Source organism: Dama dama, chromosome 22, assembly GCF_033118175.1.
Source record: "Dama dama isolate Ldn47 chromosome 22, ASM3311817v1, whole genome shotgun sequence".
In the NCBI taxonomy this organism is placed as follows: Eukaryota; Metazoa; Chordata; class Mammalia; order Artiodactyla; family Cervidae; genus Dama; species Dama dama.
Genome location: NC_083702.1, coordinates 3,425,284 through 3,452,791, shown reverse-complemented (window position 1 = coordinate 3,452,791; position 27,508 = coordinate 3,425,284). Strand labels below are relative to the sequence as shown.

At 58.0% G+C, this 27,508-nt stretch overlaps 1 protein-coding gene across 1 annotated transcript in view; it reads right to left on the bottom strand.

Moving 5' to 3' along the window:
- Positions 1–27,052, bottom strand: part of CERK (ceramide kinase) — a 36,757-nt gene extending 9,705 nt beyond the window's left edge. The window contains exons 1-8 of the mRNA XM_061125629.1: positions 26,525–27,052; positions 26,239–26,322; positions 25,935–26,151; positions 6,859–6,972; positions 6,309–6,431; positions 4,782–4,907; positions 3,501–3,564; positions 1,531–1,676 (exon numbers count right to left, since the gene is read on the bottom strand). Coding sequence (XP_060981612.1) covers positions 1,531–1,676; positions 3,501–3,564; positions 4,782–4,907; positions 6,309–6,431; positions 6,859–6,972; positions 25,935–26,151; positions 26,239–26,322; positions 26,525–27,052 — 1,402 coding nt within the window. The remainder of the gene's footprint in view (positions 1–1,530; positions 1,677–3,500; positions 3,565–4,781; positions 4,908–6,308; positions 6,432–6,858; positions 6,973–25,934; positions 26,152–26,238; positions 26,323–26,524) is intronic.
- Positions 27,053–27,508: the final 456 nt, after the last annotated feature.

Here is a 27,508-nt window from a genome sequence, read left to right as displayed (position 1 = left end):
CCGTGAGTCGTGAGAGACCCGGAGCCCCAGCCCAGCCCAGTCCTGGGTCGTCTGTGAAGGGCAGGTGACCTCAGAGCACCCAGCTAGCGCCTGGATCAGTGATGCTACGGGTCCTCCCTAGGTCTGTCCTGGTTCTAATTGGGTCACCACCTGAGTGGGCAGATAATCTCCCAGGTGCTTATTTATAGCAGACTCCTGCGCCCTGCCCCACCCCCAAGATCCTGACTCAGTAGGCTGGGGACGGGGCTGAATCCGAAATTTAACAAGTCTGTGGAACAGCTGAAAAACCTAGTCTAGACTTCCCCAAAGTAAACTGACGGTGCCCAGAATTGCACAATAAATTTTGCACAACACGCGACCAGCCGAGGCCCATCAGTCACCGCGCTAACAGGCACGCAAGCTCTGGCCGCAGGCAGGGTCCAGACGCCGTGTCCACAGGCCCCAGAACATTCTACACATCCCTCAGCCTAAGGCACGTGGGATGGAGCTGCAGGTCCATGGTTCTGAACAGACGCACTGGATCGCAGGCGGCCTTGGTCATCTCTCAGAGCAACGGAATCTGAGATCAGGGTGAAGGCTCTTTAGGTGTTAACAGTTAATCTAGGCAAACTGATGGCTTATGGCTGGTAACAAACTCATAACATACATACGTATCCTCTGACTGACTGTGCAACCTCCCCAGCATCTTCAGCTAGAAGACGGGGCGACGGCACCATTCACATCTGAGCCTGACCCACCAGGGTCCCTGCCGCTGCGGCCCAGACAAGGGCAGGGAGGGCGTCCCCTCCCGGTTAGATGTACGCAAAGCCCCGGCCTCACCCCTACCCCCTTACTATAGTGGGTTCTTCGAGAGAACGAGGTGCTTTCTCCAGTCATGAAACACGCTGAGGCAGCCAACTTGGGACAAGCCAGCCACCTTACACCCCGAGGCCCCCGCCCTGACACCCAGCCCCCGGCTCCAGGCACCAGGCGCTTCTTCCAGGCTGCTGCCTGCTCCCCGGGCTCCCCTTCTCCTCCACTGTGCTCGGAGCCCCCACTGCCCACCCCCCACCAACGGCCAGCTCTCTGAGAGCACAGACCACAGCCACCACGTGGCGGGGAGGAGACAGCACCCCTTCCCGCGCAGCCGTGGCCCCGCGTCAGGTGCGTGGGGAGAAGGGCATGCCTGAAATGGAGTGAGCCTGAAGGCAAACACGGGCGACCCGCCCGGCCTGCACCCAGGACACACCCCGACGACCGGCCTGCGTGCCCAGGGGCGAGACCCAACACCCGCCCCGCCCAGTGGACAGACCTGGACGCCTGGCCCCTACCGAGTGAACAGACCCCATCCACCCCACTGCCAGTGGACAGACCCTGCCTCGCCCACCATGGACAGACCCCACCCCCTCTCCGTGGACAGACCCCATCCACCCCACCCCCAGTGGACAGACCCCGCCCACCCCACCACCAGTGGACAGACCCCAACGTCCGGCCCCGCCCAGTGGACAGACCCCGCCCCCAGTGGACAGAGCCCGACGTCGGGAGGCTTACCCGCAGGGATGATGCCGATGCGGAGTGGGCTGGGTACCAGCGTGGCCCGAGGCTGGTTCTGGTCCACACCGGCGTCCCTCTGCGTCCTACCCACCAGGCCGTGCAGGACCTCGCTGAACATGCCGTCTCCACCCACACACACGATGCTGCCAGCGGAACAGGGGGCGGACTCAAAACCCGACGCGGGCTCCCAGCTCCCCCAGGGTCCAGCCAGGGCCCTCCCACCTGCCTGTGCTGCTGGGCCGGCCGGCCCCCATCCACCCACTTTGCTCCTGCTCCCACGCCAGATGGCGTTAGACCCCCTGTGTCTACGGAGGGGAGCCTTCAGACCCGCTGGAGCCACAGGCTGGGCTCTGAGAGGCCGGGAAGGGCCGGGCCTGGGGGACCAAGTGAAGGTGGGGCTGGAACCAGGCCTCTGAGGACGCCCCTGCCCTCCAGCCCCGCAGCTAAAAGGCAAGCGGGCAAGACCCACACAGGCCCCTCTTCCCCTGCCAGCCCCTGACCAAGGCCCCCAGGAGCTCGGACCCTCTGGCAGGTGACACACGGCTCCCTCCCAGGCCCTCCCCCACCACGGCCCACTCCCGCCGTGTGACCCTGGACCTGCTGACCCTCAAGCTGCCTGACGTCCCCAGGGCCACAGTCGCCCACTGGGGACCCGAGAGCCTTCTTGGGGCCCTGGGACCCGGAGCAGTGACACTCAGGACGCCAAGCACCAGCAGAGACGGTGCCGGCGGCCCTGGTCACACAGCTGGAGAGACAGGGACCAGGGTCGGACAGACGCTGGCCACCCGGGGCCCTGAGCCTTCCTGTGACCGGACTGGCCGGGCCCTCAGCTCAACTGACTCGCACCACCCCCTACGCCCCCCCACCGCCCGGTTGGCTGCATGGACTTCGAAACCTGCGTCAGCCCATCTCACTGCTGGGTGACGCTTGGTGAGGATCTGGTCATGGGGACTAGCTGATTCTCCCCCAGACGTCCTGGAGAGCATCCCCCTGTCCCGTGCCCTCTGCCAGCGTCCAGCCGCTCCTGCCCGGGACCTACAAGCCCTGGCGGCGTCCCGGGTCCAGTACCACCTCCTTGCTACTCGCCACGTGGGTCTCAACCAACACTCCCGCCCCCATAGGGGTGCAGCGTGTGAGCTTCCCATCTCCTCACCACCTTTCCCCGCTCTCTGCTCATCCACCAGGCCCTGGCCACGTGCCAGCCCTGTGCTGGGCATGGGGACAGCTGTGCCCGAGGCAGAGGAGGCCGGTCTGCAGGAGCTGACCAGTGGACAGGGACAGCAGAGACGCAGACTCCGGCCGGGGCCGGCCCCTCCTGCTGTGGGACACAGGGACCAGCCCTGCACCCCTGCGCCATCGCAGCCAGAAACGCACACCCGGGTCCCGACCGAGGAAGCCTCGGGCCCCAAACCAAGGGATGGGCGGCAGTTACTGGCCGGTTCTCCACAGTCGGCCCCACCAGGAAGGCCGAGGACCTGCGCGGGGTTATAGGAGGCCAGAGAGACACAGCCCTGCGTCTGAAGGCCACGCCTGCCACAGGGCTTTTCTGCTTTAGGGAACTAACGGGGCGCGGGCAGGACCGGGTCAGGACAGCACACGGGTTACGGTGTGTGCTGACACAGTCTGTGTCAGGGCCCATCTCCTGGGCAGTGATGCCCGCATCATAGCTCTGAAGGACATCCTCGATTTTAGGGCATACACACACAGATTTAAGGACAGGAGGGGATCACCTTCAAATGAAAAGATTTCTGTATGAGGCAGTGAGACAGAAGGGAAACCAAACTTCCACGGCGGTCCTCTGAGGAACAGAGGAAGGCAGGGTCCTCTGCACATTCCGGCTTTGCCCAGGTTGCAGGGGAAGCAAGTTTTCTTCCAGAGGGAGGGAGGGAACAGGGAGGGTGGAAGAGGGAGGGGGGGAACGGGCCGGTGAGGACGGACTGAGAGCAGCGGTGTGGACGCTCACTCACCCGTCGTACTTGTCTATGCTGAGCTCATACAGGCTCTCCCTGGCGTGGTTGGCACGTTCAGTTACTGTGGGAGAAACAACATGGGGTTGTAGCGTTTACACGCAAGTCTGAGAATCCGTTTAAAGTGAAGGCGGGTTAAACCACCTTAAAATGAGGTCCTGTAAAATCCTCAGGTGGGTTGGCTGTAAGGAATCCTCCTTAGTCTTCCCCAAATCCCCTTCACAGAGAGGGATGGAGCCGGCCTCGGGGAGCACGACCTCCCAGAATACACTCCGCAGGTAAGACATCCCGTTATTGGCACTTAATTACCAACCAATAACGATTGTGGGGGGAAGAGGTTACATTTTTTATTTCATAGTTTCCCCTTAGCAGCCACAAGACTTTGTAAATTTTAGAATGCCAAATGTAGAAAATGTCAATCCGCAGTCTGTTTACTCAATATAATTTTTAAAACTCTCTTGTGCACACGATTTTGTGTCCTTTCTCCCCCAGCATCTTATCACAACCCCCTTTTTATCATTAACGTTTCCTTGTAAAGACCATTTTAAAGAACTACAAACTATTCCTCCAGATTCACCACAATGTTATCCATGTTTCTTGTTTGGGTCATCAGCGGTTTCCAGTGTTTCGCTTTTATAAAAGTGAGGCAACAGACGTTTGCATACCTCTCTCTCTGCACAGCTGATGGTTTCCCCTGGAAAGTTTAAAAAACCCGAAGACTCTTGACCCGCACTACCGAGGGGCCCTTTAATAAGTTTACACAAAACCTCTGAGGCTCTGAACAAGAGGCACTGTCTCCCAACAGCCTCCCGGCATCGAGAACTTGCTCTGAAACTCAGCGCCACAAGTGTGGCATCGCACGTGTTTCTTAAAATGCCACTCACCAGAGAAACGATTTCTAACTGCTTGCATCTCCTGCAAGAACTTTCTGTCTGTGGTCTTTGTCCTTTTCCCTCGTAGTGTTTTTCTTGAGGGATTTATTTGCTAACCGTTTGCTGGAACAGTCTACGCTCTTTACTTTGCATTCTTCTCATTCTGGCATGCCAAAACCCCGACATTCTATTTTGTTGAAAGACTCTTAGACAGGGAATTCCCTGGTGGTCCAGTGGTTAAGACTCTGCACTTCCACAGCCAAGGGTCAAGATTCAAGCTCAGGGAACCGAGATCCCACGAGCGGCATGGTATGGCCACACACACACACAAAGTCTCATCCAGCGAAAACCTTCCCTGGATTGTTCCCAGTCTCACTTCTGCACACCGCGCAGAGACCTCATGCCTTACCGATGATGTCAGTGGTGATGGAGGCTAGTGTGAACAGCGGGGCCACCTTCTTCTCGTAGATCCGCTTGCCCTGTCCTTTCCCTCCGAGCGGGTTGATGAACACCAGTAAGTGCTTCGGTCTCGATGCTGTAGAACAACAGCAGCGTGTAAGTCACAGTGAGGGGACGCGTTCGGACTCATCCAGAGGTCCAGCTGGACGAGCAGCGGACCGAGCGCCCGCGGTCTGAGACTCGGGAGCAGGTCAGGACACACTGGTCAGATGGCGGGTAGTAGACACCCGTCCCATCCAGCAGAATTAGAGGGTGAAATGCACAGACCAAGTCCCACCGCCCAGATGTGAAGCCAAAGACGTGCTTTTTCCAAGCCAGGAAGCCGCTCTGAAGGTGCTACGTGGGAAATGCTATCTTCTAATACATTAAAATTCACTTTTTAGATCTAGATGCCAAACTAATTTTAAATGATAGAAAATCAACCTAAACACATGCTTTCTTTTCGGTGGTTGAAGTTTGTACTGAGTTTTTGAGACTGTGTATTAAGACTATACCCACAACAGATTAGCAAAATAGCATATAAAGGGTGATAAACAGTAAGCTCCTACTGCATGGCCCAGGGGAACCATATTCAGTATTGTGTTATAAACCATAATGGAAAAGAATCTGAAGGAAAATATACGTACACACACACACACATAACTAAGTCACTGAGCTGTATAACAGAAATTAACACAACATTGTAAATCAACTTTGTAAATCAAATGCTTTTGAACTGTGGTGTTGGAGAAGACTCTTGAGAGTCCCTGGGACTGCAAGGAGATCCAACCAGTCCATCCTAAAGGAGATCAGTCCTGGGTGTTCATTGGAAGGACTGATGTTGAAGCTGAAACTCTAATACTTTGGCCACCTGATGGGAAGAGCTGACTCACTGGAAAAGACCCTGATTGCAGGCAGGGGGAGAAGAGGACGACAGAGGATGAGCTGGTTGGATGGCATCACCGACTTAATGGACATGGGTTTGGGTGGACTCTGGGAGTTGGTGATGGACACGGAGGCCTGGCGTGCTGTGGTTCATGGGGTCGCAGAGTCGGACACGACTGAGTGACTGAACTGAACTAAACTGTAAATCAACTATTCTTCAATTCAAAAAATATATATACCCAAACAACATGGGTGTTCCAGGTACAAAACGAGCTGACACCTACTGTTTTTTGAGTGGGACAGACGGACCCTCATTACCCAGCAGTAATTCACAGCTCAGACACCCCCACGTGGACACAGCTGCGCCCCCCGGGCACCCGGTTTAGTCCTCTGTCCACCTTGAGCTCAGGTCTCACCACCCCACTTCCCAGGAGAAGAAACCCAGGCCCACACCAAGGGGCCTGCCCCAGCCTGGCGTCCGTAAGTGAAGGCGCTGGCGCCCGGGGGCCAGGCTGCGGGCACCCCACTGCGTGGTCCTCTAACCAGCAAAGTGTTCAGCAGTCACAGCGTCTCGCCACGCCCGCCTCTGCGCTGAGTGCAAGCAGGCACGTACTCAGCGCCTCCAGCAGCTCCCGCAGGGTCTGCAGCCACAGGTGGTACAGCCGCTCCTCCGGGCACCAGAACGTCACCTGCGCCCACCTCCAGCGGCGCCGCCGGGCCCTCCGCACGCGGTGCACTGCGCGGAGAACACACGTGTGAGCGCGGCCCCGCACGCGACCCCCGGGCCACACCCAGCTCCCCCACGCGCCCCTGTCCTGACTGGTTCATCCCTCCAGCGTATGTGAGGGAAGAGATCCTACCCCTCAGTTCTTTTAACCCTTGTGAAAAAAAAATAATAAAGAAATAAAAAAGATGAACAAGACATTAAAAATAGAGCTTGAATGTGCACAACTGGTCCACTCTGCTCTACAGCAGAGATGAACACAGGCTGTAAACCAACTGTACCTCAATAAAAAATAAAAAAAACCGGAGCTTGGAAAAATGACATAAGGACCTTTCTATAAAGATAAACCAAGGGACACAGTGAGTCCGGGAAGCGAATGACAAGGAAGTTCTCTTTCATGTGAGCTGCCTGGAGCTGCGAGGACTTTCGGGCACGTCACCTGTGAACGCGTACGGCTTTTCCATTTTCTGCCATTTTCCGCTGGTGTACTGCTTCCCGTTAACGTCCGTCTCCTCAACGGTGATGATCTCGGAAACAGGCACAGAGCAGGCATCTGCAAAGACACCAGGTCCTCACTCAGTGGGCTGCAGGGCTCACCTGGACGGCAGGAGAGCGGCTCCACGGCGCTGGGGCGCCCTGCATTCAATTCAGCAGGCGCCCCAAAGGCAGAGGACAAGCTCCGTGTCATCTTAAGCCTCAGCGCTAAATAAGGCTGGGACCCCAGTCCATGTCATCTGAAGACAGGGTGTTTCGTCCACAGGGACCGAAGTGGGCTGCGACTTCTGAGGCCGGCTCCCGTGCCGAACCCGGGGAAGGGTGCTCATGCCCCAGCACCTGTGGTTCAGTCTGCTCAGAAATGAAGTGGGAAGGAGGCCCGGGACAGACCAGGACCGCAGTGTGCAGTGGGTCAGGGCCACACCAAGCTGGGGACAGCAGGGGGCTCGGGGTCCAACCACCCACTCGGGTGCAGGAGGAGGAAGGGGGCACCTGGGTGGGCGGGGGAGGACAGCACGGAACACCCCTCGACTGGAGACCCAGGCGTCACCACGGGCCTCAGGTAAGGACGCAAACAGAGCCGTGGGAAGTGCGAGGTGACAGCCTGTAACCCAACGCGGGGCCCAGAAAGACCTCGCCAAGGACAGGACCTGGAAGCAAGGCGGCTGGAGGTCAAGCCCCCAGCAAGAACAGGCTACGTCCCCCAAGCCCGCCGGCGAAGCAGGTCTCCGTCCACCTGCACGCAGAGGCACACGGCGACTCCTCACGGCCCTGGGCTGGCTCAGAGACCCGCAAGAGCTAAATGAAACGACGGCACTGGGACACTTGGGATGACCTTGCATCACCTGTGGCCTAGTGGCCTAAGGAAATCAAGTTACAAGAACCAGCTCAGACGCCTCGAAGTTCTGAGAGCGGGGTGTCCCCAGGGTCAGAGGTGCTGGGGTGGGGCAGGAAACGGACACTCTTGTAGAAGAGCTGGAAGCTAGCTGGGCAGACCCGACCCAGTAGAGCCTCCACCCAGGGCCTCCCTCCCAGGCTCTAACTCTCCAAAGCTGTGACCCCTCTCGTACCCCCTGCTCCCGAGGGTTATCTGTCCCCGGCCTGCCAGCGGTCAGACCAGAGGAGGCTGGGAGGGGGCTGCCTGGGAGAGAAGGTGGGGCAGGGGCATTCGGGGGTGGAGCCTCGCAGAGGGCCTGAGACTGAGGTGCTTTCACTGGGGTGGGGTGGGGGGCTCTAACACCCCAACAGGGAAAAATTCCAGGCTGACTCTCGCCATCTTCTGCTACACTCAGCTCACCCACAGCTTTATCTGCTGCCTGGGTGAGAAGAAAAACAACACCACGTCAGCAGGATACAATCTTTTACACGTGCACCGCTGATACATGTTAACAGACGCAGTGACAAACAGAACTATTTTCTCTAAAAAGGGATAGAGATCATGGGGATCTGAAAAAAAAAAAAAAAAACCCACTATCTACATCTTGCTTGATCGAGGAAGGACAAGCCCAGAATCCAGGATCCGGATAGAGGCCGTCCTGGGTGAGCCTGTGCTGGGGGCTGTTGTTATTGTTAAGGCGCTAGGTTATGTCCAGCTCTTTGTGACCCCAACGACTGGATCCCACCAGATGCCTCTGTCCGTGGGATTTCCCAAGCAGGAATACTGCAGTGGGCTGCCGTTTCCTTCTCCAGGGGATCTTCCCGACCCAGGGATGGAACCCACATCTGCTGCTGTGGCAGGCGAATTCTTTATCACTGAGCCACCTGGGAAGCGTGGCTGGCAGGGCGGCAATCAAAAAGCAGGACTTGGTGAGTGACGGGCTTGGAACAGAGGCCAGTTCCACCCGGCTCCCTCGGCCCCTCCGTCTGCTGGGCCGAGAGTTCGGCCCGAACCTCCCGATGACACGTGGGCCGGCAGCTGAAACCGGCAGGGGCTGTGGAAGCCACCTGGTCGGGGCGAGGAGGGAGGGGTCCGGCACAGACGGCAGGTCCCTTCCTGCCTCGCTCGCCTGCTGCCCCGGGGCCTCAGAGCCTGCTGCGTGTCGCTTCATGTTTGCAGGTCCGTGTCACACCCTCGTCTTCAAAACCGTCCTCTCTACAGAGGGGGCCTCGAGAGCCTGGGAGAGGTCGGTCCTAAGTCATGCATGGCTGGCGGGATGACCCGCTCAGAGCCTGTCACTTGTCTCCGGTGCTGCTGGCTGCGTGTGGCTCCAAGAATCAGTCACGGGCACGGGCAGGGAAAGTGGCACGTGGTCCCCGGGTCATCCTGCCTGCACTGGCGCAGAGGCGCCTCCGGCCTCAGCAGTGCCCGTCGTGTGGACACACACGTGGGAATGGCCGCTCACGCCTAGAGACAGACCCGGGCGGCACACCCACAGAGAGCTGATGGTGGGAACTGGGGCCACTTTCCTTTTCTGCACTTACTAGCATTTCTCTCCCTTGGCTTGCATTCCGCATAATCCTGCACTGCATACAAGATTAGATAAAAAGTCCAAAGTCTTCCGTGAAAGGGTAAGTGACGCAAGGCGCTGGAGTTGCTTTCAGACCAGACGGAACCAAATCGAGGCCGGCACCAGACTCGCCGGGCGGACAAAGGGCCCGGCGCCCACGCTGGCCGCTGTGCCTTCCCCAAGCAGCGCCCCCCACCCGACCGGGGCGGCATCCACGCCCAGACGGTGCTCCCCGAGCTGCTCCTACCACAGCGGGAGGCGCCTTCGTGGTCACTGGCCGGCTGTGCCCTGTCGCAGGATCAGTGGCCGAGGCTCCTGGGTGCCCCCTCTCCTTTTATAAAGTCACGACCCAATGTCCCCTTTCAAACAAACTTCTGAGTAGAAGGTTCTGGAATGGACGCTTGATTCCCTGGGCGCCTCCCTGGCCCAGGGCTCCCCCGCCCCACCCCAGCACCTCTTCGTGGTGGGGCCGTCCGTCACTGGAGGGTTTCAGCAGCACCCCTGGGGTCCGGCCACTCACGCCGCCCCCTGCCCACCACCCCGGTTCTGCCAGAGGTCGGCCAGTGTCTCCCACTGCCTCCAGGGCTGGTGGGCTTAGCGACCCTTCTCCAAACATGAAGCAGGGAGCAAGCTGAGGCTCCAAGCCCAGTGCCAACACCTGCTTTGATCAAACAAGGATTTTTTTAACTCTGGATAATCGCCTCCCGCTCCCCCCCACCCAACACACACACCTACAGCAGAAGTCAAAGATTTTCAACCACAGTTCAGCCAAGTCAAGCAGCCTTGTTGGGACGGCAGTCTTACTGGCAGCCTTTCTAAAACCTCTGCTCTACTAAATCACTAAAGCAAAGTGACTTTCTCAGGGTGATTTTTTTAATTTCCTGAGATGAAGAAAAGGACTCCGCCTGTGGCAACGGCCACCCCGGGGACAAACAGTGCAGGGGGCGCCCGCGACTGGGTCAGGCAGACGGAGACTGCCCCCTCCCATGAGCCAGTCCTCTGTCCTCCCGGGGACCGAGCCGGGGAGGAGGGCCAGGGCTCCCTCCACCTCCTTTCACGCTTGGATAAGACCACTCAAGAGGCAGAAGACCCCCAAGGCTACCCAACCCAGGCAGGAGCCCCCTGCTCAGCTCTAGGCTCCGGGAGCTCGGATTCAGTGACCTCCCAGGCTGGCAGGAGAGGCAGGAGATGTGAGTTTGATCCCTGGGTCAGGAAGATCCCCTGGAGGAGGAAATGGCAACCCATTCCAGTACGCTTGCCCGGGAAATTCCGTGGACAGAGGGGCCTGGCGGGCTATAGTCCACAGGGTCGCAAAGAGGTGGACATGACAGAAGCGACTCAGCAAGCGTGTCCACACTGGGTCACAGCCCTGCCACTGTGAGACCCCGGGGCTCGAGGGACAGAGGACCTCACCAGGCTGTCCTGCTGGGCGCGCAGTGAGCCAAGCTCGGCAGCAGAGAGAGGCTTTCCTCCCGAGGCAGCCACGCACCGGGACAGCATGAAGAGCAAGCCTCAGGCATGCCTCCCCGAAGGCCAGGGGCTGGGGTCCCTGGGGGACGGAGCCACAGGGCCTCCAGGGCGTGGGGAGCGTGGGGGAAGGTCCATCACCGTGCACTGGGTAACGGGGCGCTGGCCTCCACTCGGTCAGAAACAGAGGTGCTCAGCTCCCCCCGAGGGCAGAGTGTTTGGCCCTGTGATGTTAATAGGCCACTGAGCGTACAGCAACTGTGGGAGACAGTATGGAGCTTCCTTAAAAATTAGGAATAAAACCACCATATGACCCAGCAATCCCACTCCTAGGCATATACCCTGAGGAAACCAAAATTGAAAAAGACACATGTATCCCACTGTTCATTGCAGCACTATTTACAATCGCTACAACGTGGAAGCAACCTAGATGTCCATCGACAGATGAATGGATAAAGAAGTTGTGGTACATACACACAATGGAATATTACTCAGCCACAAAAAAAGAACGCATTTGAGTCAGTTTCTGATGAGGTGGCTGAACCTAGAACCTATTATAGAGAGTGAAGTGAGTCAGAAAGAGAAAGATAAATATCGTATTCTAATGCATATATACGGAATCCAGAAAAATGGTACTGAAGAATTTACTTACAGGGCAACAGTGTAGAAACAGACATAGAGAATAGACTTATGGACGTGGGGAGAGGGGAGGAGAGGGTGAGATGTAAGCAGAGAGTAACACGGGCACTTGCATCACCGTGAGTCAAACAGACAGCCGACGGGAGCTGGCTGTCTGGCTCAGGAAACTCAGACAGGGCTCTGTGTCGCCTGGAGGGGCGGGGCGGGGGGCTCCACAAGGGGGGGGGGTGTGTGCCTGAGGCTGGTTCACGTGGAGGTGTGAGGGAAGACAGCTAAAGTCTGCAGAGCAACCATCCCTCAATAAAATAAAAGTCTCTGAGCGGACCCTCACGCAGGCCCAGCTGAACAGTCAGCGGTCCTGTCTCATCTCAGCTGAGGCGCTGGGACCAGACACGGCTGACGCCAAGCCTCCGGGAGACACCCGGGCACACGTTGTGTTGTTTACGCTCTGCGCTGCCCGGAGGATGTGCGGTCGTGAAACCACCTTAATCATGGAGGCAGGTGCAGCGGATCCGACTCAAAGCCCCCGTGTCACCCCGACACCCCCGCCTGTCCGATGGCACAGACGTCCCTCCCGCTCGGCCCCCGGCCCCATGGGAGCTCCCTCCCGAATCTGAGCGTGTCTGCGCGTGCGTGCATCTGTGTGATGTGTGCCCGTGTGCCGTGCAGCTGAGGAGTCACGGACCGACGAACACCCTCTGCCACGGCTCGCTCCAGGCAGAGCTGTCCCCCGGGCCCTACAGGACACACGGGCCTTCAGCTGCACCCCCAGCTCTGACCCGCCCTGCCAAACTCATGCCCGGGCCCCCAGCCTGGGCTCCCCGCACACCCTCGTGAGCCAGCCGTGGCGGAGCCAGCCACAGAACCACCGCGGAAACCAACGCACAGCAAGAGGCCTTGGACGCAACCGCCGCGAAAATATTCTCCTGTCGTCTCAAACCCATGGCTTCCCAAGAACTCCCTGCCACAGCTCTGAACTCACAAGTCTCCAGAGTTTAAAACCACAGGCAGCAAGGTTCCTGGGCTTCCCCGGTGCCTCAGAGAGTAAAGCGTCTGCCTGCAGTGCAGGAGACCTGGGTTCGATGCCGGGGTTGGTAAGATCCCCTGGAGGAGGACATGGCAGCCCACTCCAGTGTTCTTGCCTGGAGAATCCCGTGGACAGAGCAGCCTGGGGGGCTGCAGTCCGTGGGGTGGCACAGAGTCGGACACGGCTGAGTGACTAACACGCTAGCAAGGTCCCCACTGGACAGGTCCTTTACCAGCGCACTTGGGGGAGACACTTTGACCCAATGCCACAAGGCAGCCCCTGACACTGGTACTTGGAAAGGATGCTCACGATCTGAGGGACAGTCCGCAAGGCTGTGAGAACTTGTGTTCCGTCACAGCCTTAAGGGCCTTGAACATTTGAGAGAGAAAGTCTCATTGGGCGAGCTAACAGAACGCGCTCTGTGCCATCTCCCAGATGCCCAGCAGGCAGCGCCGGACGTGCTCAGACACGCCTTCACCTGGTCTTCCCGCGTGGGCAGTGGGCTCTGCTGGTGCACACCACGGGGACGCTGAAGACATCCACCCTGAGTGTCCTCTGTCCTCATCCCAGTGCGGCTTCACTTCTCCCGGTCTTAAGAAGACTCAATGTGGAATCCAACAGAAGAAAACTGTTTAACTACTCTCTACAGACATTACAGATTTTGAGAAACAGCTCTTTAGGCAACTCGGTCATAAAACAAAGAACTATAGAGCTACTGTTTATTAAGGATAAGACCATCTTTCCATGGAACAGCATGTACTACCTCCGTGATAAAAGTGTTTAGAGAGAAAACAGCTGGACGTGTAGAAAGAACCATTTGTGTCCCAAGAGCAAACGTGAGTGACGCGGTCACGACTCATCACCCGCTGGAGGACGCAGGGCAGGAGCGGACGACAAGCCCGGCAGACAGAACCACCACTGGCTCACCAGGGGTGCTTCTCCCCGCCGCCCTCCTGCCCTGGGGGTTAAACTGCACGTGGCACAGTGCTCAAGTTTAGGATGTGTGACTGAAGTGCAGTTTAGGATCGCATTTTTTAAGTTTAAAATGGAAATCTTCAGTGGTATCAACTTTTGCAATGCTGTAAAAACTAAGCAAATTCAAAATAAAAGAAGACAAAGAAGAGGCAGCTTTTTCATAAAATTGGGAAAAAACTCTTGTTTGAATACGTCTTTGATTTTTTTCCCTACATTATTAAACCTCTTGAAAACCCAGTGTCCAGCTACGACCCTCATTTTGGTCATTTTTGTTCGTTGACGATGAATTCTACAACTTATCTAACACACTACAAATCACAAGAGAAGTAAAGAATGAATTTATAAGGCTTTACTGGAATGTACAATCACAAAGAACTTGCCTGGATGTTAAGTAAGTGTGCTCTGGCCACACACTCACAGGGGACCTATGCTGTCCCTCAGCCAAGCCACTGGTCCCCACCCTTGCTACCCGCCCCCCACACACACCGGATACACACACATCACACCTGGACACACAGACACACACCCAGATGCACACACACCACATACACACTGAAGTGAGGCGTCCCCTCACCCACAGCCATGCCCCCCGACTGCAGCATGCGGGACCGGCAACCAAGTGTGGACGTGAACATCCACAGAGCCACTCAGAAGTCGGTGAAGAAAAAGACCTTAAAAAAATAACAATAATCAAGCAGCCACGTACAGCAAACGGTTGGGATATCTTTAATATTAAGTTGAAAGACGTAAGCTTTCATTTACAAGACCATCCTTATCAGTAGTATATCGGGGTAGGTAATTTTGTTAGGTTTTGCACCTTGCATAAAATCATGCGTGTGTGCTAAGTCCCTCAGTCGTGTCTGACTCTTTGCGACCCCACAGACTGCAGCCCGCCAGGCTCCTCTGTCCATGGGATTCTCCAGGCAAGAAGACTGGAGTGGGTTGCCATGCCCTCCTCCAGGGGATCTTCCCGACTCAGGGATTGAACCCAGGTCGCCTGCGTTGGCAGGCTGACTCTTTCCCACTGGGCCCCCTGGGAAGCCTGCATAAAGTCACGCTGTGAGTGATTTTCATTTCTCCAGGAACACGGCTCAGTGACCGACGCCTGGCGACTCAGAAACTGAGATCCGCCCCCAGTTCTTCACTTTCAGGTCCTTCGGCCAAACTTGAAGGTGCCTCTCTCTGCGCCTTTCAGTCCAGCATTAATTTTTCTTCTAATAACAAAGCAATCTATTTCTTAGGGCCATTAGTACAAGCCATTAGCAAATATTATCATTGTTAACAACTCTAAACACTCTTCTCCTGTAACACAGTCCTTTCCAGAAATGGACCGAAATTTTGTAACCAAACCTGGGCTGGAAGCCTCAAGGCTTCTGCCGACAAGAGACTCGGTTCTCTGGCCTCCCTTCCCCGTCCCCAGAGAGTGTGACCTCGCTGGTGTGACAGGCGGTCACCCTCCTTCGTGGGTGGGGGCTGAGGGGCCGCGCGTTCCAGAAGCACCACGGATGAGGCCGGGGGAGAGGCTGCCCAGGAGAGGCTCCCGGGGCGGCTGCGACGCCAGTCTTGGCTCCGTCCTGCCCTTCCCAGCGCCGGCCGTGACCCGCGGACACTGGGGGCTTCAGAGCTGTGACCTGGAGCAGAAACGTCCCCACCATCTGAGGGTCACTTCTCTTACAAGGTCCCGGCTGGCCGGGCGCACAGCCGCCCACCCCACAGCGCACACCCACCCGGACGGCGGTGGGCGGGGGCCAGGTTGCCCCCGGGCCCAGCGTCGGGCTTAGGTGGCCCAGCCACCCCCCAGGGCTTTTCTGCATCAGCGCCCGCGACAGGACGGGACCGGGCCTTTCAGGAAACGCTGCTGCCGCACCTGCTCGGGACAGGCTTCTCTGTGGGTCCCCGGGCCGTGGGTTCCAGGGACAGGCTGCAACGACCCTTGCCCGGCAGACCTTACCCCTGCGGAGCTGCATTTGCACACACAGGACGCGGCCGGTCCCCAACTCCCGCCTGCATAGCCCTGTGCTCCTCCGAGCACAGGCTACCCCGGGGAAGCGCCCCAGCCTAGTGGTCGGGGACTGAGAGCTGGGGGCCTGAGCAGCACCCCCTGGCCGCTGAGGCGCAACCCCTGACTCCTGCGCCAAGATCCCTGCTCTCCCCACCCCCGCCAGGGGAGGCAGTGGGGGCCGCTGAGAGGAACCCCAGAACCTGCGTCCTTGCAGAGGGCACACCCCAGCATCTCGGGGTCCGGGCTCTAGAAGAGCCCCCACCTGGCCCCGACTGTCATCTCGGAAATGGGGCAACTCGAGGACAGCTCCCTTACTGCGGCCAAGATCGCCCGCGTGAGGCGGCAAACAGCACGGCAGGTTTGAGAGCGCCAGCATCAGTGGGACTAGCCCAAGACTCCAGGGCCGCCTGCAGCCACCCTCTCCCCGCTGACTGGGACCAAGAGGTCTGGGCAAGACAGGAGGCAGACAGTTAACTGAGGGGCCCAAAGCAGACAGCAGCAGGCCGGCTGGCCGGAGCGGTGACCCTGCAGAAGGAGCGGCCCTCACAGGCCCTTCCCTTTGCCTCCATCCCTTTGTCTCCATCTCTATCTCAAACCTCTGGGGTTTCCCTGGTGGCTCAGCTGGTAAAGAATCCGCCTGCAATGCGGGAGACCTGGGTTCGATCCCTGGGTTGGGAAGATCCCCTGGAGAAGGGAACGGCTCCCCACGCCAGTATTCTGGCCTGGAGAGTTCCATGGACTGTACAGTCCTTGGGGTCATGACTGAGCGACTTTCACTTTCACTTCCACCTCTGCTCCAAGGGCAGCCTGAAGTCTGGAACTGCACGCTGGATGCGTGTGTGCTAAGTCGCTTCAGCGTGTCCCACTCTGTGACCCCCTGGACTGTAGCCCGCCAGGCTCCTCTGTCCATGGGCTTCTCCAGGCAGGAATACTGGAGCGGGTTGCCATGCCCTCCTCCAGGGGGTCCTCTCACGTCTCCTGCACCTGCAGGCGGGTTCTTTACCACGAGCGCCACCTGGGCAACCCAAGCCCGCTGGATGCAGAGAAAGAAAGCCCGCCCCTCTGTCCAGAGGAGCCAGAGCGCTGCCGGCAGGGCTGGGAGGGCGTCCTGGCTCTGCCGGTGGACGGACACGTGCCGGCTCCCTCTCGGCCTTCTCGAGCTGAACATGTGGGCCGTGCAGAGGGGCCTTGGGAGCTGAACTGCCGAGTCTGTCAGTTCCCGGTGCCAGCCTCACCCGAGTGACCAACACCAGGGAGGCCTTAAGAGCTGGACTGATGTGGAAGCCCCCTCCCACCCCCTGCCATCTGTGTACAACCAGGCTGAGCACCCGCCTAAGAAAAGAAAATCCTCCAGGGGACTCACAACGTAATATCAAAAATACCCAGCCTGCAAAATTAACCAGCACTCCAAGAACCGGGCGACCCTGAGAGGCCTGGGAGAAAGCCAGGCGGCAGACGCCCCACCCCGGGACGCCCCAGGCATCTGAGCATCAGACACAAACTTCAGTGCGGTCGTTAGAGCCAGGCCCCGTGAGGCGCTGCTCTGAACGCTCCTAAAGTGAACGGAAGGGCAGAAGTTCCTGGGACAAAAAGAGGCGACCAGAAGGAACCAAATGGAAAACTTAGAACTGAAAGGACAACATGTGAAATAAAACAGCCACCAGCTGGGATCAGGAGTGGAGCGGCTGTGACAGAGGAAAGTCAGCAAAGCCCCACAGCTCAGCAGGAATAACCTGCTCTGAGTAACAGGGAGGAAAAAATGTTTTAAAGACAGCGCAGGGGACTTCTGCTCTGAGATGAAGGGCGAGACTGCTCCTCCCTGGAGTCCCATGTGACAGCAATGCCAGGAGACTCTGGAGGGTGGGCGGAAGGAGGAAGCTGACTGGGGCCCTCAGGGGCAGGAAAGACGGCGGAGAGTTCTCTGGGTTTCTTCCTGCCTCACGTTACCTCAGATTTGAAGACTTCAGCAACTGGAAATGCCAACGGGTACAAACAAAAACCTCCAACCAAGGTCGCTCTCTCTGGCCAAAGGACCAGGAGCGGGAGAGCCCAGTGAGACGAGAAACTTCTGGACAAGAGCTGCCCTCCTCCAGCAAACACCCAGAAAACCTGGCCCCCCCACCCCCACCTGCAAAGTCTGCCTGGGAGTCTAGACCTCTACCCCCCGGGTGGGAGGAGGCACCTGACACTCCCCCCAGGGTGGCGTGAGGGAAACCAGCACTTTCATCCCAGCCAGCGGCTGGCGAGCCTCACACCCCACAGGGCTCAGAGGACTTTGGCCTCCTCCCAGCATGAGTGGGGGGCCCCTCACCTTCCTCGCTGGGCTGGTGTCAGGGGACCAAGGGGAGTCAGAACTTGCACCACCACCAACCTCCAGCCACCCTCCATGGAGCAGTCACGGGGCATCCCTACCCTGCCAGCCAGGAGGTCTCAGTGGAGGCCGAGTGGGGGTTCACCCTGCAGCAATGGGGAGCACCCCCCTTGGCTGCTGATGAGGCCAAGGGAAACCTGGAATTCTTCCCCGATCTGGCAGTAACTAGTACCCCTCCTCCCTGACGGCACAGTGTCAGAGAAAGTCAGCTAAAAGAGGAAAGTTAAATAAGATCCAAATTTTCATAACGTAAGACAGAAATGTCCAGGTTTCAATCGAAAATCAATCACCATGCCAGGAACCAGGAAGATCTCAAAATGAGAGGGAAAAAAGACAATCGCTTGATGCCACAACTGAGATGACAAAGATGTTGGGATTATCTGACAAGGATTTTAAAGCTGCCATGATGAAAATGCTTCACGAACAACTACACACTTAAATGAAGACATATAAAGACTCAGCGAAGAAAAAAGTCTAAGCAAAGAAATAGACGATTACAAAGAAGAACCAAATGAAAATTTTAGAACTGAAAAAATACAATAACCAAAACAGAAAACAAATGGGAGGACTCAACAATAGCATGGAGACAGAGGAAAATCAGTGAACTAACTGGAAGATGCGACAAGAGAAATTACTCAAATTGAGCAACAGAGGAAAATAATTTAAAAAAACAAAACAAAACACTGAACAGAGCCTCAGGGCCTGTGGAATCACAGCAGAGGATCTAACATGTGTCGCTGGAGCCCAGAAGTAGAGAAGGAGAGGGGATGAAAAAGTGCTCAAAAAATAATGGCTGAAAACTTCCCCAAAGTTTTGACAAAACTTCAAATATCACTAATTCAAAGAAATCCAGTCCAAGACACATTAAAGTCTGGATTCCAAAAATCAAGCACAATGAAAAAAATATTAAAATTAACAGTCAAAGAGAAACACCACCTTACCTACAGGGGAAAGAATTTTGAATGACAGTGGATTTCTCCTCAGAAATCATGGAAGGCAGAAGCAAGCAGCACAATGTTTTTCCAGGGCTGAAAAGAAAAGAATCTTATACCCAGCAAAAATATCCTTCGGGGATTAAAGGAGAAATCAAGACATTCTCAGATGAAGAAAAACTAACAGTCTTATTGCCAGCAGACCTGTCCTAAAAGAACAGATACAAGAAGTAGAAATGATAAAACAAGATTCCCTGAAAGAGAAATGAAAACAGAAGAAAGAATACAGTAAGTAAAGATACGTGAAATCACAACAGTATTTTCTTCTCTTCCTGACTTTCCTAAATTATGTTTGAGGGTTGAAGATACAGCTATAACACTAATGTGGTTCCAAATGCATGTGGAGGAAATAATTAAAACAATTTTACTATAAAACGGGAGAGTAAAGTGATGCCGAGAGAGGGGAGGTTTCTGCACTTCCTCAAACCGGTAAAATGACAAAATCCCTGCTAGACTGGGATGAGACTCGTACACACAAACCAACACCGCGGGCCATACACAGAGCTGCACTCAAAAACAGCAAGGACCTTTTACCACCACAAACAGCTAATTTAAAAACAGGTGAAGACGTACAGACAAATCAATACGGAAGCCTATAAACAGATTTTTAAGCAAGTCACAGGAAGGCAGGAAAAAGCAGAGAAATGAAAACTAAAAACCAAAAAATTAAATGGCAGATTTAGGCCTAATATGTTTACATTTAAAAGACACAGACTGGCCTAGGTGATTAAAAAACACGAGCCAACCCTACGGAGTCTAAAGAAACTCACTTCAAATCTAAGGGTGTGAGCAGGTTGGAAGTAAAAGGACAGAAAAGACGCGTGGAGTAGGCGTGGCCCTGTCACCCCATAAAGTGGACTCTGGAACAAACAGAACAGTCAGACGGAGACGGGCACTACACAACGGAAAGAGCCGATCCAGAACGAAGGCTTGGCCATCCTGAATGTGTACACGCCAAACGAGGGAGCAGGAAAACGCGGTGATGAATAATGGTTTACAGCAGGGTCGGCAAACTGCAGGCCAAATGCAGCATGCTGCCCCCTTCTGTAAATAAAGGTTGATTGGCACGAAGCCCCGTGCATTCACTCACATGCTGCCTGCAGCAGCTTTTGCACTAACGCAGCAGAACTGAGTGGCTGAGACCCACAAAGCCTGAAGTATTTGCAATCTGGCTTTTTTTTTTTTTTTTTTTTAATTATTTATCCACCGATCTGATCTCTGGCTGTGCTGGGTCCTTGCTGACGTAGGGGCTTTCCTCCAGCTGCGGGGTGTGGGTCCCTCACTGTGGAGGCCCCTCCCGCTGCGGAGCACGGGCTCAGCGGCGGTGCACATGCGCAGTTGCTCTGTGTTTGTACGATCTTCCTGGACCAGGGATCGAACCTGAGTCTCCTGCACCGGCAGGCAGATTCTTTATCACTGAGCCACTTGGGAAGCTCTGCCATCTGACTTCTTAAGGAAACATCTGCTGACCTACTTTGGAGTAACAAATAAAAGTTAGCCTGGGAATTATCTCAGCGTAATTACGCTATTTATGACCACATTCAGCTGCTCTGAAGCCACCTAATCTGACCATAGCTGAGGCAGGTGCCTAGAGAGACGGAGGGCAGGCAGGACGGCTGTTTTTCTGACAGCTGCTTTTCAAAACCACAAAAGCCTGTATGTCTCTTCCGATAAGTGAGTCATATGCAAATCTGGAAGGAGATTTTTTTTTTTTCTGAAATAGGTAAACAAGATAGCCATTTATTTCCTATTCAAATATCCTGAGATTCCTATCTAACTCTGCAGGTTGCTGGCTTAACATAATCTGATATCATCTGAAGTACTTCTGACCTCATCACTGGGCGTAAGAAGTACCAGGAGACACTGAAGCACAGGGCTATAGGACGTGTGCTGTGAACGGTTTAGGGGATTCTGTAGGACTTGTGGGTTCTACCCAAACCATTCAGCTTCCCAGCCCCTCCCAATGGTTTTAAACTCACTCCTCCAGAGAAAAGTAAAGACGCTTGGACAGCAAGCAGCCACTTCGCCCCCACGCTCTCCACCAGTGGCACAGTCATCCCCCCGCGGCCGGGGCACAGTCCCCAGCTGGCCGCCACTCTCCACGCAGCCAGGGGCAGGCCAGACCCTGCCTCCCACAGCCAGCCGCTCACACGGCGCTCGGTCAGCACCTGCTGTGCACACAGACACACAAGGCCCTCCGGGAAAACAGGGAGGAGAAACAAGGAAGGGAGTCCTTCCCACGCTGAATTCTGCCCCGAGAGAGCACAGCGGAGATAAGGCAGATAGTCCTACAAAAGAAAACAGGGAAAACCCGTAACACAAAGCAGAAGGAAACAGCTGGCATAGAGGGACAGACAGCTGGACAAACAAACATATCCAAAGAAAGATGAGGGAAGGGCCAGGTGCCAGCAGAGTGGGCCTTGAGCAGAGGTGAGATCTGAACACAGGGGTGGGGGGAGGGCCGGGGGGAGAGGAGGGCTGTCGTGTGGGGACTCCGGTCTGGCTCAGTGGGGGCCTCAGGAGTCAAGGAGGCTGGAGCCGAGGAGCCCTGAAAGTGAGGCAGGCACAGGCAGCTTGCAAGCTAGTTGGCAAGCTGCCCAGCACGTGAAAGAATCTTCTAGAAGGGCAAGCATCCCAGGAGGGGGTCGGGGGGGAGAGTGCCTAGCCAGGGGCTTTGGGGCTATATTAGACGAGCTTCACGGTGCTTTCCAAACTTCCATCCACTAACCTTGGGGTCACCCATCAGAAAGTGCTCAAGGGAGGGGATACAGTGAGCAAGGATGGACAAGGCAAGCCCGGAGGCAGGGCTGCAGGAGGCACCTGAGCCGGCCTGGGGCTTAACGAGAACCACACGGGAGAGGAGAGCGCGGAGCCCCGACACGGCCGGGGCTCACAGACCCGGGAGCCGGCTGGCTGTCTCCTGTGGGCCGTGCCAGAAACTCGGAACCAGGGCTCAGGAGAAACTGGGACGAAGGTGAGTCGGGAGGAGAACGCACAGGGCGCTGCGCTCAGGAGGGCGAGATAAGATCCCGAAAGTGAAGCCAGCTCGTGTGCCCAGTCGCTCAGCCGTGCCCGACTCTCTGAGACCCCGTGGACTGTAGCCCGCCAGGCTCCTCGGTCCATGGGGACTCTCCAGGCAACAATACCAGAGTGGGTTGCCATGCCCTTCTCCAGGGGATCTTCCTGACCCAGGGGTCTTCTTCATTGCAGGCAGATTCTTTACCATCTGAGCCACCAAGGACGCCCAAGGCCACCTTACCCCGGACCCACCCACATGTTCACAAAACCGCACGGGAAAGGCAGAGAGCAACTAGGTTCTCTAGAAACGTCTGCTGTGCAAAACTCTAGACCAGTCGAGAGGATAAATAAACTAGGTCGGGGACAGAAAGCAAAAAAACCTGCCATCAGTACCTTAACAAACACACAGAAAATAAATCTCCTAAAGTATAAAACAGTTTCTTAAATACTAGTCTTTTTTCCTTAGGCTAGATGTTCAAAAATGGCAAATTCACCAAATTACATCCTTAAAACGCATGAGTTTCATTGTATGCAAATTACACCTCAATAAAGCTAATGTGAAAAAAAATCATGTTTTAAGAGAGTAAACAGTATACGCACACTTACATAGAGACCAACACCAAATATTATTTAACTCTTGGAGGTTAAGGCTGCGGGTGATTCTTTTCCTGTGTGCTTTTCTGTGTTTTCTGGATTTTATTAAACCAACATGAATTACCTTCATAAGCAGAAAAAAAAAAATAGTTTTAAGTATCCGTGGCTTGCCTATGTTTTCATGAGCATGGCGCAGGGGTGTTGGACTGTAAATACAACGGTAACCTGTCCAAGGAGCTTCCCAGCAACCCGGGGCATCCTCGGTGAGAGAGGGAAGCTGCTGGAGGAGGGTAGGCATAGCCCCACCTCCACTCCATGCTGCCAACACACACACACACACACACACACACACACACACACACACACGTCCCAGCCCCAACTCCAAAGGAATGCTTCCAGAGTCTCTCTGAGCGTGTTTTGCGTGGCCCTGGGGTACACTCGGGTACAGTTTCAGCCTGTTTCAGGCTCAGCTAGCCCGAGCCACCGTGAGAAGGCTGGTCCGTGTTTCCTGTTTTCAGTCGGCCCCACTTCCGACTGGGCTGGTGCTGGGGAGCCTCACAGCTTCCTTAAGAGAGCAGCCCTCGCAGGGTCCAGAAGGCGCTGCCTCCCGGTTCTTGGTCCTACCTTTGCTCGGAGCCCCCCACCGAGGAGGAAGCCTGGACCTGGATTAAACCCTGGCTCCCTTGTGTACATGACATACTGTCCATCACAACCCACTCACAACTCCCGTGTTTCCCCTTCTGGAAACAGGAGCGACGCTGGAGAAGCTGCTCAGGTCAGACGAGGCGGCCGCGCCCGCTGCCCACGGTGGCCCCAGCCCCGGGCCCCCCTCGGTCCTTCTTCTGAGGTGGTCTCAGTCCACTCGGCTTCTGCACAGCCCTCCCCCCTTCCCACCCGCGCCAGGCCACCGTCTACCCTGCACACAGGCACACTTGGGACTGTGGCAGGGCTGGGCGCCGCCACTCTGAAACATCCCCTGGACTGGCTACCGTCTGCCCTCAGCCATGGGGTCACCTGTCTCGGGCCTGGCTCCTCTCGGGGAGCGGTTATGAGGAGCCCCCCGAGCTGCAGCAGCTGACCCAGGGCCTCCAGGGTGGTGGGTGGCACGGGGTGGGGGGAGCAGGGCTCCGATAGCGCCAGCCTCTCCAGGGAGGGGGTACCCATCCCTCACACACCACTCAGGAAAGCTCTGGGTGAACCCATACACGAGGGCCCTCAGGGTTTACGAGAGGGAAGCAACCACCATTTTAGGAAAGAGGCGGGCCGCTGTGCAAGTGAGGAGCTCGGGAAAGCAAGCTGACCCAAAGTGCACAAAACCCAGAATCTGGGGGCCGGAAACCATAATGACAGCTGGCCGAGGATGCCAACACTGAAGGCCTGGCAACGCGAGTCCCCCACCCAGACGCCCCAGACGGGCGGGGTGCATTCGGTGTCTACGTGGCTGCTGCGGCCTGAAGGAGGCCATGGCACCCGGGCACAGCGGCTGAAATCGGACCCACCATTCTTCACACGCCGGTTCAGCCACTAGCTGGGCCAGTCTCTCACACTCCTGAGGCTCGGCCTCTTCATCCGTAAAATCCAGGAGAAGCTGCCCGGCAGGAATGTGCTGTGTGTGAATGTGACATAGGACAGAGCACGCGGCCGCACCAGGAGCCCCGTGGAGTGGCAGCGCTCCATCCCAAGGCAGAGAGATTCACAGGGAAGTTCAAACGCCCTCCGGGACAGGCCAGGGGAGACCTAGACCTGCTTCGTGGTGCCAGGAGGCTGGGGCTGATGTTCTAGGACGACTTCCTCCCCAGGGGACAACAGAAAGCTGGAGGAAGGGTGAAGTCTCAGACCACTGGCCACAGAGGAGCGCTCTGTAGACCATGCTTCCGGTGACCCCCAGGCTGCAAAGCAAGAGTCCGAGACCACCTTGACTTTGGCCCCAGCAAACTGGCCGGGTCTGCCCACCCCGCCCCCACCAGAGCCATACCACCTCAGGGACGAGAAAGCCCCCACAGATCCAGTGCAGCAGCCCAACTTCCCCCAAGGCATCTAAAGGGCATCCCAAACTCACCATGTCCACTAGAGAATCCAGACCTACCCCGCACCCCCCCCAGTTAAAAACTAAACCCCCGCTCATCCTGCAACTCCAGTAAGCACCAACCTGGGCCCCCGTTCCGCTGGCCCTTCCCCTCTAAGCGGACAGACCCAGCCCTGCTCAGCGCCCCTCTGCTGGACAAGGCCAGCAGCCTCCCGCCTGCGGGTCCCTGTCCCGCCTCTGTCTGCTCCCCGCCAGGCCCACAGGGTGCCTTTCATCAGGTGAAGATGGATAAAGCCCTCCGGGGTCCCCATTTCAGCCCCTGCCACCCAAAGAGCCCCGTCCCCCTCCCCACCTCCCGCGGCTCCCCTGCCCTGCGCGGGCCTGCGGGCCAGCCTCTGGCCATGGCCCCTGTGGTCCTGCTGCCTGGACCGTCTCGCCGGGGGGTGCATGGGCCTCTGCAGGGCTCTGGTTCAGTGCCGCCCTGCAGGTGAGGAGTCCCGGGACCCCCTGCCCCACCCCCTTCTCTCACATCCATGGCCTTGTGTCCCCCCCAGAACTCCCCGTCTCTCCGATGGAAACTGCCCACTGCGATGGGGTGCTGAGCCCGGGCGAGCGCGCTGCCCTGCCCGCCACGACAGGCCCTCCATAAAAACTTGCTGAAGACGAGTCAATGAGATAGAAATACACCCACGCGCTCCAGCCACTGGAAACACACCCACGCTTGCCAGCTGCCCCCTCTCCACGGTCCGCCCCGGCTGCCTCTGCCAGGGAGGCCTCCCAGCTCTCCTTGTCCCACCAGGCCCATCAGGTAACCCGCCTCCTGCCCAGGGTCAACTAACATCTCCTCCATAAGCCGCTGCCCATCCTCCTGCCGCGGGGCAGCTCGGCAGGGGACCCACTAGCCCCTTCTCCTTGGGGACAGACAGCGCCCTGTTTAGTTAAACCACCGCTTTCCAAAATCAGAGGGCCTCCGCAGGTCGTGTGTCCAGCCTGTTGCAGCAAAATGAACACCCCCCTCCCCCCTCTCCCTCCCCACCAGGGAGCACATCCCAGACTGAAGGTCGCTAGCCCTTGCTTCACTGCGGGGACAGGAACTCCGGACCCCGCTCTGGATCGGGTTAAACTGACATCGGGCGCGGAGCGCCGGCACCCCCTTGGGGTCCCTCCCGTCGCCAACCTCACAATGGATCCGAATGGTGCCCTTCAGACGCCGGCAGGCGGGTCCCAGAGAGGCGGCCCGGTCCGGGCGACACCTCCCAGGCCGCAGACCTCCCCGGGCCTTCACGACCCCGCGCCTGTCGCCCTCGGGGGTCTCATCCCCGCCGCCCCCCCCTCCCCCCAGCTCTCCCCAGCGCCGGCTCTTTGTCATCGGGTCCTGGCCCTCCCCCGCCCGCCGGCCTCCCCGGGGCCCCTACCCGCCTCCCCAGCCCGGCCGAGCCCGTGGGCCGGCAGCGACACTCACCCGCGCCCGGGTCCCCGGCTCCGGGCCCGGGACTCCGCCACCAGCGCAGCAGCGCCCGCGCGGGGTCCAGGCTCACGGCGCAGCGCTGCTGCTTCACCCAGAGCACGGAGCGCAGCGGCTCCGCCGCCCCCATCGCGCCCGGCGCCCGGGGCGCCGCCTGCTCCGCCGGGCTGGGGGCGCGCGCGGCGCCGAGGGGCGCGGGACCGTTAGCGGCCCCCTGGAGCCGGCCGGGGCGCGGCGGCGGCGGCGGCGGCGCGGAGCGGGCGGGGCGCGGGCGGGCGGGCGGCGCTGCGTCACCCCGTACGCGGAGCGGCCGCGGGCACCGAGGAGGGGCCGCGGGCAGCGCGCGGAGGACGGCGAGGGCGGCCGGACGGAGCGGAGGGCCGGGCTGGCGGCCGGACGCGGAGAGATGGGGGGGCGGCCGAGGGAGGCGGGGCACACCCCGGGGACGAGGAGGGGTCCGGGATCCAGTGGGGGACCCGGCGGCGGGGAGAGGAGGAGGGAGAGGAGGAGGGAGAGGAGGAGGGAGAGGAGGAGGGAGGCGGACGGGGGCGCGGGGTTCCGAGCAGAGGAGCCGAGGAGGGGCCTGCGCGGAGGAGGAGGAAGGCGAAGGTGGCGGGCGGGGTGCGGGTAGAGGAGGGGGCGGAGAACAGGGGAGGGGGCGGGCGATCGAGGACGCCGCTGGGCTGGGGTCGAGGCGCCAGGGGGCCGGCTGAGCTCTGGGGTTCAGCTCTGACCGGGAGGAGGCGGCTTCCCCTGGCCGCCGACCGTAGGGTCCCCGGGCCAGAGTGACCTGGGGGCGTGGAGCTCAGTAGCGCCTCCCTGGCCGGTCGTGGGGACAGGCAGCGTCCTCCAGGGGCGCGGACAAGGCTCCCCGGGCGGTCCTGAGGGTGCGGCGGGAGGGGCCTTGTTTTCGGGTGGGTGTGGACTGACCTGCCCCTCCTCACGCGGCCACCCTGGGCAGCTTGGCCGCCGGCGTCGGGCCGTATCTTGGATCCCCGTCTTCTCCTCTTGGAAATAAACCTGAAGACCTGGCAGGCACCCTCGGGAGGTGTGGACGCTGTTGACCCCAGCCTGGCAGTGGACACCACCTCCTCTGCTTCTGGGGCCATCATCATGACCACCGGGGGTGCTCCAGGACCCCACCATTCCTAAGGGGGGCAGTTTCAGGCACTGAGGGCTGAGCAGGAAGAGATGGAGCCAGCGTGTGAAGCAGGCAGTCTGAGTCAAAGGGCCCTGCCGGGCCTGCACACCCAGACGGGACAGAGGGCCCCTGAAAAGGCCTGTCCTGGTCACAGATGGCAGAGGCGCGGCTCAGAGGCCCGCCAGGGTCCAGCCACCCCTTCCTGCCCACTGGGGTATGTGTCTGGGCTGGGGGCTGCCAAGAGCAGCTCAGGGTCCCATAGCCCAGGTTCTCAAGGTCAGCCATCCTGCACAGGCTGGGGTGCTGGGGAAACCAGTGGAGGGGAGGGACCTGCAGGCCGGCAGGGAGGAGGGCTTCCTGGAGGAGGTCTCCCGCTCAGGGACCTGGGAGGAAGCTGGAGGGGGCCGCTGAGCCCTCCCCTCCCTCCTGA